General features: G+C 40.2%; 1 protein-coding gene across 1 annotated transcript in view; it reads right to left on the minus strand.

Moving 5' to 3' along the window:
• The window catches only part of FSIP1 (fibrous sheath interacting protein 1), a 169,580-nt gene extending 155,737 nt beyond the window's left edge, over window positions 1–13,843 (minus strand). The window contains exons 1-3 of the mRNA XM_046652924.1: window positions 13,659–13,843; window positions 5,671–5,803; window positions 35–215 (exon numbers count right to left, since the gene is read on the minus strand). Of these exons, the coding sequence (XP_046508880.1) occupies window positions 35–215; window positions 5,671–5,796 (307 nt within the window). The 5' untranslated portion in view covers window positions 5,797–5,803; window positions 13,659–13,843. The remainder of the gene's footprint in view (window positions 1–34; window positions 216–5,670; window positions 5,804–13,658) is intronic.
• Window positions 13,844–14,535: the final 692 nt, after the last annotated feature.

Below are 14,535 nucleotides of genomic sequence, written 5' to 3' on the forward strand. Positions count from 1 at the left end.
ATCATTTGCCACCACTAGGTAATAGTTATCCTACCTGAATATTCAGAGATTATCTGATGTTGAACCAACAGATCTTCATCTGACCCCTCTTGAGCCAGTTTTATTTTCTCAGAATGGTTTTCCCCTTTATCATCATTACTGTTTCTCCTTTCCTCTGTATTACTGCTTTCTGAGTGGCCCTCTTTACCAGAGTTCAATTTGATTGCAGTATCAACCTAAAAATTATTTCCAAAGAAACAGTTTTCAAAAATAATGTATTTTTTAAAAAATTTACATTTCTAGACTATTTTAATGCTAATGTAAGTATATGTGAGGACATACACACATACATTAGCGTTTAATTTTTCTAGAAATATAACACTTTTTAATTAAATGTAATTTAGCTACACAATTAAATTTAATAACATTTGCACCAAAGAAATATGCACTATTCTCCAGTGACTTCTAGCAATAATGGAGAAGGGTCAGAAGTCAGTCCTGAAGAGAAGGGCTCTCTGCAAGGCTCAAGATGAAGCATGGCGGTCCCTGTTCCCTGAGCTTACACTCAGATGGAGAGTCAAAGGTCTGGAGCTGGGCTGTCCATAGGACAGCCACTAGACACAGGCGGCTGCTGAGCAGTGGAAAAGTCAACAGTCCAAACTAAGACGTGCTTCTAATGAAATTCTTCAAGTCAGAACCATATGCTTTGGTGATTAAGTTATGTTTATGCTATTCACAGTTGTTCAGTTTCATTTTGGTTTCTCTTTACATTCTAGCAAAGTTCATTTTGAAAACACGAGTTTGGTACAGGTGTGTTTTCCTGAGAGAGAACAAAAAAAAGACATTCATGGCTACATCAGGAAAAAACAGGATCATGGGGCCCTGGGGGCTGCACATGGCAGTGAGAGTCACAGAGGAAGGGAATACAGCCCAAGGGAGAGGCAAAACCTGAGAGAGAGAGAGAAAGAGAGAGAGAGAGAGTCATTTCTGGGAGGAGTACCTTTCCCCTCCCAACGGAGGGACCATCCGCTTCAGTCCTTCAGTCCTTCAGGATTTGGCTCTGGGAGGGTTTTATGTTCTCTCTTCACACCACATGGTCAACTCTCTGCCACTGTAATCTGCGCCCCTTTGTGAACCTCCAGGGTAGAAGGTGGGTAGCGCTGAGAAGTAAACTACCAGGGATGCAGAACTGCACGGGCATCCCTATTGGCCTGACCTGGGACCAAGCCCCAGCCGGACTGAGCTGGGTCAGTGGCATAATCATCATAGCCAACATTTACTGAGGAATTCCCATTGGTCAGGCCCCATGCTGAGCACTTTACACACACCGCTTCGTTCACTCCTCACAATCACCCCATGGTACAGGCATTACTATCCAGATTAACAGAGAAGAAAACAGATCCAGGATAAAATGAAACTAGTGGAGGCCCAATTTATAAACAAGCTCAACAATGCCTACTTTATGAGGGTTCCCTGTTCAAAAACATGCTTCTGTCAAAGGGTGGGTAAAGCCTGAAATTCCATAATACCCAGTAAATCCTTAAGGCTATACAGTTCTGTAAAATGCTGAAATTACTTGGAGAGCTCGCATGAGCTCTGTCGGCCCTTTATATCTTGGCATAAATTAATTGAGCTGACCTTTCCCTGAGAATGGGTGTTTATATAGGGGAATATGGAATATACAAAACATAACTAGATATTAGCAACATACTTGGATAGCACAATTCAGCATACACAAAGGCCCTTCACATGTAACATCCCATATGATCTTAACTTTTAGAATGAGCAGGAAGCAATAAGGCAAAAAGATGAAATGGAGAATAAAAGGTAAATTTTGGCCATTTCACAGTTTTACCCATAGGTTCCTACCCCACTAGCACCAACCATCTTCCCCATCCCAGTGGCCTCTCTGTTCCTAACCCACCTGCTCTCCTACGCTGGGGCCTATGTGTACGATTCTTTCTTCTAAATTCTCAAAGCCACATTCCACCTCCATCTTTCATTGCCCCACGTACCCTACTCCATACTTCCATGTTAGTCCCAGCAAAGGTAAATGCCCTATAAAAACCCTTCCTAACAATTAGATTCCCTATTTGAAAGTTGTGGGATTTTTACACAAATTACAACTAATGGCTTTTTCAAGAAAAATGTTCATAAACAACAATAAACCAAAATTTTTAGAATAGTAAATGTATTATTACTACAGAAATTTCATTAAAACTCTAGCATTTTAAACTCATTTTCTGACAAATAACAATTTTTGCTAAGAAATTAATAAAAGACAAACTTGAACAATGAAACTAATACAAATTCAGGGTTTATTATTCAGACAATATATAAGGTTTTACAGACACTGATTCATTTCCAGGCAGCAGTCCACATTCAGTATTACCTGTGGCATCTCTTCCTCAGCCTAAGACAAACCTTACTGATTTTCCATGAACTTCATTAACACAAATCACAATGTTTAGGAGGCTTTCCTTTTGATATAAATATCAAAGTCCCTGTTGACTAATAAATCATGTTAGAGTTTGACATATAGCTTAGTGGGTTCAAATATAATCTGACTTGAAGTGATCACTGATATTTTTCTTTAAATAAGTCTTGAAAGAAGTAATATTAATCTATGCATTAAAACACATATGTCAATATTGTGAACTTGTTGCTTTAAAAAAATCACCACCCAGGAATATGTAAGGAGAAATACTAATTCTGTGATACTCTATAATTTGTCAGGTCTTTGTATATTACCCTACCTACATAAAATTAGAAAATATTCACTCTAAATTTATTGAACACATGTTCCGGGGTTATGTACTACGTGCCAGACTTTATGCTGAACGCTGTGAATAACAGGAAGGATTGCCCAAGTGAGTAAAAGAATTGTGGCCAATAGCTAAGATATATTGAATATTTGCTAGGTGCTAGTCACTGTTCTAAGAACTGCAGATATTTTATCTCATTTTACCTTCAAAATCTACCTATGAGGTAGATAGTATTATTACCCCTTCCAACAGATGAGGAAACCGGCACAGAGAATCAAAGTAATTTGCCAAAGATGTCATAAAATGTGGTCAGCAGAGCCCTGATTTGGACCAATGATTCCAGAATTTAGGCTTATAATCATTATGCTTGGGTCTAAAGAATCTAAAATTGCTTTTAGTCTCCAATTTAGGCTATACAGAAAGTGGAATAAACTGAAATCCTCCATCTACCTAGAAAGGCGTAGATGAGATCACGAGAACGTTAGGGAAATTGCCAGCAGACAGAAATTAAAAGGAAGCTGAAAACCATAACAGGAATCTTGTAAATCCTTAAAGCAGCTGCCCTCGTTGCAGCTGGAGTAGGAGCAACAAGGGGGAGCAAATGAGGATGCGCTGGCCTCAGAAAGCTGTGGGCTTGGTTTTACACCCATGCAGGAGTAGACTAGGCCTTGGGCCCAAGCAAGACAAAGAGATGGAAAGGAACCTTCCCTCTCTGCTCCATAAAGCTGGATCCCTCAAAGAAGGGCCTCCTCCTTGAGAGGGTAGACTAGAAAAACAAATAGATCCACAAGCACAGAGTAAGAACAAAACATGGGTCTGGGTTACAAGTGGGGAAAAGTCTTCCCTGAGCATCTGCAACCACAGGGTCATGCTTCCTGGGGGTTTAGGTTCCAATTTATATTATTCCTGTGCTCTGAGATGCTTAAAGCTGGAAAATTAGGAAAAAAAGAAAAGATTCATGCCAGTGAGATCTCTGAGTCACCTGGCAGAAGCAAACAGAAACCTGTTCTGGAAGACAAGGTTGCAAATCAGGCTCCATCAAATTCCCCAAATTAAAGCTTACATTCCCAAAAGTTCAAAAGCCATGAATATAAGACCAACAATAAGCAAGAATCACAATGAAAAAAAGAACTTAAGATATTAAAAAGCTGATAAAGATAATTATATAAATATTTTAATGGGTACAAAAAAAGAATCAGAAACAAGAGAAGATCAAGATCCTGTAAAGAACAGATGGATTTGAAAATAAACTAAAAAGAACTTCCAGAAATTAAAAATATATCATTGAATTTAAAAATTCAGCAAATGGATTAAAGAGAAGATTAGACATAGTACAAGAAAGAATTCAAAAATTAGAAAATCCATATTAAAAATTGCCCAGGATGAAGCACAGAGAAATAAATGAATAGAAAATATTAAAAAGAAGCTAAGAGGGGGCCAGCCCGGTGGCATAGCAGTTAAGTTTGCACGTTCCACCTCAGCAGCTTGGGGTTCACCGGTTCGGATCCTGGGAGCAGACATGGCAGTGCTTGGCAAGCCATGCTGTGGTAGGCATCCCACATATAAAGTAGAGGAAGATGGGCATGGATGTGAGCTCAGCACTAGTCTTCCTCAGCAAAAAGAGGAGGATTGGCAGCAGATGTTAGCTCAGGACTAATCTTCCTCAAAAAAAAAAAAAAGCAGCTAAGAGACATGAAGGATAGAAAGGAAATATTCAACAGACACTTAATATGACTTCCAGGATGATGAAATAGAAAAAAATGCAGGTAATATTTGAAACATGTGAAAACACAATGGCTGAGAAGTTTCCAAAATAAACAAAACACACAAATCTTTATAATGAAGAAGTACTAGTCTCCAGAAGGATAAACTAAATAAAACCATACGTAGGTGAGTAATAGGAGATACCAAAGACAAAGAGAAAAAAATTAAAGGAACCAGAGAAAAATATCTAAGCTAGGCGACCCATACGGGAATGAACATTGGGTTTATAAAAGCCTTCTCATTGGCAACAAGAGAGGCCACAAGCACCTAAACGTAAAATATGTAACTCTAAAACTCTCAGGAGAAAACATAGGAGAAAATCTTTGGGACCTTGGGTTAGACAAAGAGTTCTTAGACACACACAAAAAAAACCCACAGTTCCCAAAAGAAAAAATTTGATAAACGGCACTTAACAAAATTCAAAATGTTTACTCTTCAAAAGACACAAAGAATGAAAAGTCAAGCTACAGACTGGGAGAAAATATTTGCAAATCATATATCTGACAAAAGACTCTGTCTAGAATATATAAAGAATTCTCAAAAATCAATAATGAGAAAACAAACACAATAAAAAAAAAGTTAGGCAAAAAATCTGAAACATACATTTCCAAAAGAGATGTGAATTGCAAATAAGCACATGAAAACATACTCAGCATTATTCATCACCAGGGAAATGTGAGTTAAAACCACAATGAGATACCACTGTATAAATATTAGAATGGCATTTTTTAAAAACTAACAAATCAACTGCTGCTGAGGATGCAAAGCAGCTGGGACTCTCAGACATTTCTGATGGGAATAGAAACCAGTTTGACAGTTTTCTATAGTTAAACATACACTTACCATACAACCCAGCAGTCCCACTCCTAAGTATTTACCCAAGGGAAATAAAAACCTATTTCCCCCACAAAAAAATTCAGCATGCAAATATTTATAGCAGCTTTATTCATAATCACCAAAACCTGCAAATAACCCAAATGATCCTCAACTGGAGAGTGGATAAACAAATTGTGGTACACCCATACAATGGAATACTACTCAGCCAGAAAAAGAAGTGAACTATTGAGACATGCAACTACATGGGATGTTAACAACAGTCTTGGTTTATCAATTGCTAGAGGTCAGGAGGAGGAGTTTAAAGCATTTCTAAACAGCAAAGCACCTTGAAAAACGCTGGTTCTGGTGAGAGTACCTCCAAAGAAGAATTTGAATCTCTGCTCCCAGGACGCATTCTTGAATTTGAGGCTGGTTTTGAAATTCCATCTAAGTTTCCCTTAATAATATCCATTGATATCCTGAAACAAACAAACAAAATTTAAAGTTATGACTTGTATGTATAAATGTTTCATTAGTGTTAACATGCAATTAACTCAAAGCCTTTGTTATAAGGATTATGTTGCTAGCAAAGTCACTCTAGTCCAGTTTCATCAAAGACCTCTGCGTCCTGCATCATTAAATCTTATGTCACTGTAGGTGGAAAACAGGCTGCCCAGGATGTAAGATTCTGAAAGGGGCTAAAAAAAGAATGCAGAGGTGAATGCCATCTCAACAGCTTCCTGTGCCTCTGAAACATTACTGTGTCCTTGGCCAGAGAAGACACTCGTGGAGCCCCACACCTCCCAACCAAGCAAGATTCATGCTTCATGGTAACGATTTGCTAAGCCCTCTACTTTCTTCTGGTTTTGCCTCCCTTATTCTAGTCCTTCCCATTCTAGCTCAGCCTTCAGCCCAGGCTTCCCTCCTAGCTCTGATTTCTCCTCTCCTCTCCTTCTTGGTGCCACATTTTCATGGAGTACCTATCTCCAGGTCACTGCTCTTTTTCTATCAACCCTCCCCTTCTAAAACCCATGATTCTACTTCTGCCCTCTGAAACAACAGAGAACAACACCTCTTTCTCTGCTGGAGGACAGACTTCCATTATCTGGCTACACATCGCCAATCTCTTTATTTTCATGTGACACCATCCACAGGCCTCTCACCCTTTGGCTGCTCTACTCCCTGTGCTGTTTCCTAAAGCAGGAACTATTAGGCATGGTGGTTTAAACTTGTGGAAGAACTTGGGCATTACAGGCACATTGATCCTTCCAAACTGTGCCCTTGATCAGGACCATTCCAGATGTCTTCAGTAAGGTTAAGGTATCATGCACACTGAGTAAAACGGAAGAAATAGGGAGAAGTCCAGATTTTGCCTTCTTGATACTTAGATTTACATATGAATGGATATCTCCCAACAAATCTTTTCCTAAATTCTTCTCAATTATGAATTAAACCATTTCTCTTGTAACAGAATGAAGAAAGGCAATGCCTCTGGCCCAGAGAGTGTAACAATGTCCTTTTCTTACCCTACAATATGACTCATCTTTCTTTCTTTTTTTGAATTGCAGAGGCAGAGTTCAGGGAAGTTTTGGACACAGGAGGAAGCACAAACATGAACCCGATGCTCCTCCAAGGCACACAGAGGAATAATATGATTTGGCCTCCAACCATTTAGTGTGCCAAAGCTGATGATTAAGGGACCAGTAGGTCAACTCTTTCCTTCTCAGCAAATGAAAAAGGTATTGATCTCAATATTATTCAAACTCTGCAAAAGGGTCTGGGCTCACTCAAGAGGGCACTGACGTTATTGTTGTGGGATGACGGATCACCCTGGCCCGTCACATCACAATCAAAAAGCATAAGTCACCAAAAGGCCACATGTCTTGTAAATGCCCTAGGCACCCTGTCAAAGGAGACTTACTGCAGCTTACAGAGGGGGCAATGAGATGGAAGCATGTGCAGAGCCAGGATAATACATGTCAAATGGCAGAGGCACGGGGAACCATCAATGACACAGATCAGCTTTAAAAGGCTCCAGAAATCTTTCAATTTGCTTTAGAAATAAGTCTGTTCTATTGTGTCTGCTCCTGAAAATAATAAATTAAGGGAAATATAGTTCCCAGGGTAGGCAGGGATGTAACTGACAATCTACTGCATTTGATCATGTAGAAAAAGCATGGATAAAGGGCATTGAATTAAAATTGTATAGATTTATTTGAGTGTTTGAGAAGAAATCTCAATAGCCACATAGAAATTTCACAAGAAAAATAAAGCATTGTACAAGAAGGAAAGCAATCAAGGGATCATTAAATACTTACAACTACATAAGCACTGAAAGTTGACTTAACCAAAGGCTGCACCTTAATTATATTGACTGTATGTGGGGAGGAGTATGTAAAAAGGAGATAGGACAAGGAATCTAATCTGTCATAACAGGAAATCAAAGAGAATGTCCAGTACTTGATAAAGCCAAACGATGGTTAGATAAGCATAATATTTATGAGTTTAAGATGGTTGCCTCTGGAGAGTGAGACTAGGGATTGCTTCCTTCTTTTTCCATTGTAAATGCTATAGTACAGTTTGACATTTGTGACTATATTATTTCAATAAAAGTAAAAACTAATTTCAAAAATAATAAACAAATGTAAAATATGAAATGTCCAAGGGACTGGAAGGAAATATAAAGATAATTCATATAATAATGAGGTTAATTACTTACTAAATGTGACACCAAAAGCATAAATGAAAAAGTAAGAGACTATGGGCTTGCCCGGTGGCAAAGTGCTTAAGTTCACGCGCTCCACTCAGCGGCCCAGGGTTCATGGGTTCGGATCCCAGGCACAGACCTACACACCACTCATCAAGCCATGTGTGGCAGAGTCCCACACACAAAATACAGGAAGATGGGCACAGATGTTAACTCAGGGAGAATCTTCCTCACCAAAAAAAAAGTAAGAGACTAACAGATTTGATTACATAATGTTTAATGCTAGTGAGTGTCAAGCAAACAAACAAAAAACTCTAAATTAAATTAACTGTCACCTGAGAAACTGGGGGAAATAAATGCAACATAGATGATACACAAAAGGTTAATAAATTTACATATTTAAAAGGCTCTTACCAATCAATAAAAAAAGAAGCATTCCAATAGAAAACTGGTTAAGGACATAAACAAGGAATTCACATACCAAAGAAAAGAGAGGGAGAGAAAGTGATGTCAGCATCATGGCAGAGTGAATTGCTCCCTTTGTCTCTCCTCTCTAAGTTACAACCAATGGACATCCATTAACCAACAGCAGATTCCCTACACAGCACAAGAGGACACCTGAGAGATCCACACAGCCAGACATCTGAATGTGGGTGGACTGGATCTCTGGGAAGCAGTGGAACTAGGTGAGCAGACCTTTCCCCCTCCCTAGCAGCGGTGATCCAGGTCGTGGATCCTCACACGACAGCCAGGGTAACTGTGAGTGGAGGGAGAGGCACGCTGGCCGGCATGGGAACACTTGCAGAGAGGCAGTAGCCTGGCCTGTGGGAGCGCCCTCCATGTTGCAGTGGCCCCACCTGCACAAACACTTCCTGCCAAGTGGAAGTGGCTTAGATGGTGTGAAGGCGCCCCGCTGAGTGGTGGCCCCACCCACACCAGCATGATCCACCTGGAGGCGGCAGCGAGGTGGCAGCCAGGCCTTCATGAAGGCACCCTGCCCAGCAGCTGTGGCCCTGTCGGTGTGAATGCAGAGCAGGGACCAGCACAACCATGAACAGACGGGGCAAGAACAGAAAAAACAGCCCCTGTCACCGACAACATTGGCAGATGGAAACTGCGACCAGAAACAACAGGAACAGCAGCAGAACCCATGACCCAGCCCCCAGTGGTGGCAACCCTGACATCAGCTCCACCAGCCATGGGGGTTGTATCCAAGTCCCTGGGTCCTAAGGCCCCCACCAGCAACAGTGACACCCATGAACCCAGCACCCCTGGCAGAGGTGCAACCAACACCCAAAGACAATCTGGGAACAGTGGCGCAGGTGGTGCATAGGACAGCAGCATCCAAGCCCAGGGAGAGCCAGTGGAGGAACACGAGACCCAGCTGACCAGAACCAAAGCAACCAAAGCTGTACCTAAATAAGAAAAGGTGTTTACTGCCACAAATGTGCCAGCAGGGTATCAACTCATCAAACACCATGACTACCCCTAGACTACAATCTGAGAGAGAATTCAAAATAGCTATCATAAAGAAACTCAATGAGTTACAAGAAAACTCAGAAAAACAGTCCAATGAACTCAGGAATAAAATTAATGAACAGAATGAATACTTCATCAAAGAGATTGAAGCTCTAAAAAACAATCAAACAGAAATTCTGAAGAACACAATTAAGGAGATAAAAAAATAATGTAGAAAGCATAAAAAACAGAGTAGACCCTATGCAGCAGAGAATTAGTGACCTTGAAGATAGAAACCTAGAAATGCTTCAAGTGGAAGAGGAGAGAGAACTAAAAGAATGAAAAAAGAATGAAGAAAATCTTTGAGAAATATCCATTTGAAATATCCAATTCAATTAGGAAAAGTAACATAAGGATTATAGGTATCGTAGAGGGAGAGGAGGAGCAGAGAGCTTGTTCAAAGAAATAATAGCTGAGAACTTCCCAAACTTGGGTAAGAAACTGGACATAGAAATACATGAAGCCAATAGAACTCCTAATTACATCAAGGCAAAAAACCTTCTCCAAGGTACATAATATTAAAACTGTCAAAAAAAAAAAAAAAGAAGGAAATACAAATTATCAATATCCTGCTAAAAAACAAAAAGAGGACAAGTCTAATTTCTCTAATTAAAGGAATATACAGAAAGGAACCTGAAAGATGATAACAAGTCAAGAAAGTAACAGAGGTGGGTTCTGGATTGGTGGGTTCATGATTTCTTGTGTCCTTTGTTGACCTTTTGCTTATCTGTATTTTCTGGTTTTCTGTTAAGCATATCTTGAATTCATAATTAACGAATTTATTTATTATGGAGAACTTTCCAGAATATATTAAAATATATTCAAAAAATAAAAAATCAACCAATATTCACCACCCTAAGCTAAACATTGTTGGCACATTTCTTTTCCATTTTGCTTTGATGCCTTTTCAACAAAATTGGATTCATATATTTCTAACCTAACATTACATGATGAGCATTTTCTGACTACATTAAAGATATTTCAAAAGTAGAATATTATTTACTTCATGATAATCCATTATATAGATGGATATATGACCAGATTCTAAATTATAACAAACCATTACTAATGCATACCAACTTTTTATAACATTCATTTCAAACAAAATTAATTTAAACTTCTTCATAGAGGCTTGTGAGAAATGCAACCAGGACAGATGGAGTAAAACCAAAATGGGGACACAGGGCTGCTATAATTTGATATTTTTGAATGAGTGGAAGAATCAAAAGAAAATGAATCCTCCTCTGTTTAGTAATAAGGAATATCCAGCCTAAAAGAAATGTGGAATTACATTTATTTTCTTGATTTTAATGTCTAAAAATTACTTTATGGTAGATTTTTTTTATTTTCTATATTTGTTTATGATGTAAGAAATACTTGCCCATGAGAGGGAAAAAAATCCAATAATACAAAAGAATGTATAAGTTTTTTTAAAGTCAAGAAGCATGATTAATAGATTTTTGTAGGTCTCATTGTTTTTTAGGCACATGAAAACTTTTTATCCTTTATACCTACCTACTCCTCCCCAAGACAAACACACACACATGGCATGGTGCTTTGCAACTTGCTTTTTCATACTTAATATAATATTGCAGAGATTTTTCTATATCACTACATACAGATATAATTCATGCTTTCAAACAATGGCATAGTATTCCATTGCATGGATGTAGCATTCTTTTAATCAGCTCATTTAGGTTGTATATGGAATATGTGCTATTAAAAACAACACAGTGGCCTGCCCAGTGGTGTAGTGGTTAAGTTTGCATCCTCTGCTTTGGAGGCCTGGGGTTCACCAGTTGGGACCCTGGGCGCAGACCTAGTACCTCTCATCACGCCATGCTGAGGTGGCATCCCACACGGAAGAACTAGAAAGACCTACAACTAGGATACACAACTATGTACTGTGGCTTTGGGGAGAAAAAATATATAAATACAAAAATTTACTCTAAACAGATCACAGACCTAAAAGTAAAATTTTAAACTATAAAATTTCTATAATATATGTGTGATTGTGGGTTAGACAATGATTTCTTAGGTACAACATCAAAAGCATAATACATAAAATAAAATATTGATAAATTGGAATGCATCAAAATTAAAAACTTCTGCTCTTCAAAAGACATTGTTAAGAAAAGGAAAACAAAGCCAAATATTGGGAGAAAATATTTGCAAAACACATATCTGACAAAGGAATTGTATCCGGCATATATAAAGAAGTATCGAGACTCAATAATAAGAAAACAAAATATTTGAACAGACATATTACCAAAGATATATGGGTGGCAAACTAGCACATGAGATGTTCAACATCATTGGTCATCAGAGAAATGAGAATTAAAACCACAATGAGAGACCACTACACATTTGAATGATGAAAATTGTTTTAAAAAACTAACAATACCAAGTGCTGACAAAGTTGGGGAGCAACTGGAACTTTCACATATTGTGGGTGAGAATGCAAAATGGGACAGCCGCGTTGCAAAACTACTTGTCAGTTTCTTTTATAAGCAGATTTTTTTTTTTAAGATTTTTCCCTATTTCTCCCATTGCCCCCTAGTACCTAGTTGTGTATTTTTAGTTGTGGGTCCCTCCAGTTGTGGCATGTGGGACACTGCCCCAGCACTGCCCAATAAAGCGGTGCCATGTCTGCGCCCAGGATCCAAACTGGCGAAACCCCGGCCACCAAAGTGGAGCACGCGAACCCAACCACTCAACCACCAGCCGGCCCCTGCTTGGCAGTTTCTTATAAGGTTAAACATACAATTACCATATGACTCCACAATCTCATTCTTAGATATTTACCCAAGAAATGAAAAACTATATTCACACAAAAATGCATATGAATGTTTAAAGCACCTTCATTAATAATTGCCAAAAACTGGAAACAATCCCAATGTCTCTCAACCAGGGAATGGATAAGCAAACTGTGGTGCATCCATACAATGGAATACTACTCAGCAACATAAGGGAACAAACGACTGATGCAAAACATGCAGAATCTCAACTGCATTATGCTAAGTTGAAAGAATCCAGATTCAAAAGGCTCCAACTTCCAACTTTATGACATTCTGGAACAGACTAAACTATAGGGACAGAAAATTGATGGGCGGTTGCCAGGGCTGGGTGTGGGGAGAGGTTAACTATAAAACGGTACTAGGGGATTTGGGGGGAATGATGAAACTGTTCTGTATCTTGATCGTGGTGGTGATCACACAACTATGCGTCTGTCAAAGCTCACAGAACTGCACATTAAAAGGGTGAATTTTACCCCATGTAAGGAATACCTCAGTTTTAAGTTAACCTGTTTGTACAAATCTTTGTTTAGTTATATTTATATAAGACTAATTAGAATTGCTGAATCAAAGGACAATTGCATTTCAAATTTTGGTAGTCCGCCAAATTGCCCTCCAAAACTGTTGCACCAAATTACACTACTACCAACAGGGTCTGATGAGACGAAGGTGCCTGTTCCCCACACGGGCTTGGAGTCCATCTGGTTATCGGCAAAGCTTTTTCATCTTGTCAATCTAATATGTGTCAAAAAGTATCTGTGAGTTTGATTTACATTTCTTTAATTACAAGAGAGGCGGAGTCTCTCGTCAAATGTTTACTGGCCACCTGTTATTTTTATTTTTTCTGTGAAATGCCTATTTGCCTTCTTTGCTGTTTGTGGCCTATTTCAAATGGCTGGTGATTAACTTTAAATACAGTTCTAGATCTTATGGGCCAGAAGGCACAGGACAGTGGGAGTCCTCGCGACTAGGTCCTAAGATCAGGAACGTGTGCCGCCGAGCCCAGGAAATCTGGACGACACAGCCTTCCCTCTGCGGGAGGGTCAGACAGCCCGCGCTCTCCCAGGCCTGGCCCTGCCCGTGCCCCTGCGGAACCCGCCCGGGGCCGGAACACCTCCCATGCTGGGCCCGCCCCTTCACGGGCCCCGCCCTCTTTCCCTAACAGCCAGTCTCCCCGCCCCGCCCCCTCATTGGCCTGCCCGTCTCCCTAACAGCCAGTCTCCGGGCCCAGGACCTGACACGACTCCTCCCCGCTTCCTCATTGGCTTGTCGCGCGGCGATAGAGCTTGTCGCCTAAGCGGCGCCGTCCCTCACCTGGCCGGCAGAAACTCTGGGAACTAGTCGCGAGTCGTCAGAGCATTGATGGGCGCAGAAGCGCACCGCTGACACCCTCAGCGTCACCCACTGTCCCCCAAAGGGGAGGCTCCTTTTCTGCCACCACAGCTTCTCTGGAGCTGGAAGTTCCTTCCAGCCGGTCCAAAGCCCTCCTGCCTCCAGGAACGCTGTTACCCTGGCAACCAGAAGCACGACGCTTCCAGTCTCGCGATAGGAGAAAAGGACTGTACCATCTGGAAACGAGACGTGGGGGCCGTGGGCGGCGAGGAACGCTGATAGAGCCGCGGGATCTGGGCAGTCCTGCTGTCCTACGTCTTCCTGGCGGACGGTGTGGGTGGGAAAGGTTTGTTCGTATTTAGGTTGAACTCGGAACGAGGATGTCTGGATGCTTGTATAGTTCTGTCCCTGCAGATCCGCTATCCTCTGTGAGCTCAGTTTCCTCCTCCGTAAAATGGGGATGATAATTCCTTTCTCACAAGATTATTGTGCACCTCAAAAAGATCATATATGTGAAGGTTTTAGTAAATTTTGGATACTGTGTAAATAAAAATATTAGTTTTGCACAGACTGGGCTACAGTCCAAATAGAGTAATGATTGCTATTTGCGCCTTCTTTTATTTGTGGTTTCTTGAATTCTCAGAGCGTGAAGACTATTTCTTGGGTCCCCAAACTGATTTTCTTCATCTCCAGTACCATCAAATATCTGCTTTCCTGTCTGAACAGCACTTTACAGTTTACAAGGCATTTTCACATACATGGCCCCTTTAGCCTCATTGTTGTAGGGAGGTAGGATGTGTATTTTTTAAATGCTTTTCAGCCGAGCAAATAGACAAAGGTTAAGTGAGATGCTCAAGGA

The sequence above is a fragment of the Equus quagga genome, chromosome 2 (assembly GCF_021613505.1).
Source record: "Equus quagga isolate Etosha38 chromosome 2, UCLA_HA_Equagga_1.0, whole genome shotgun sequence".
In the NCBI taxonomy this organism is placed as follows: Eukaryota; Metazoa; Chordata; class Mammalia; order Perissodactyla; family Equidae; genus Equus; species Equus quagga.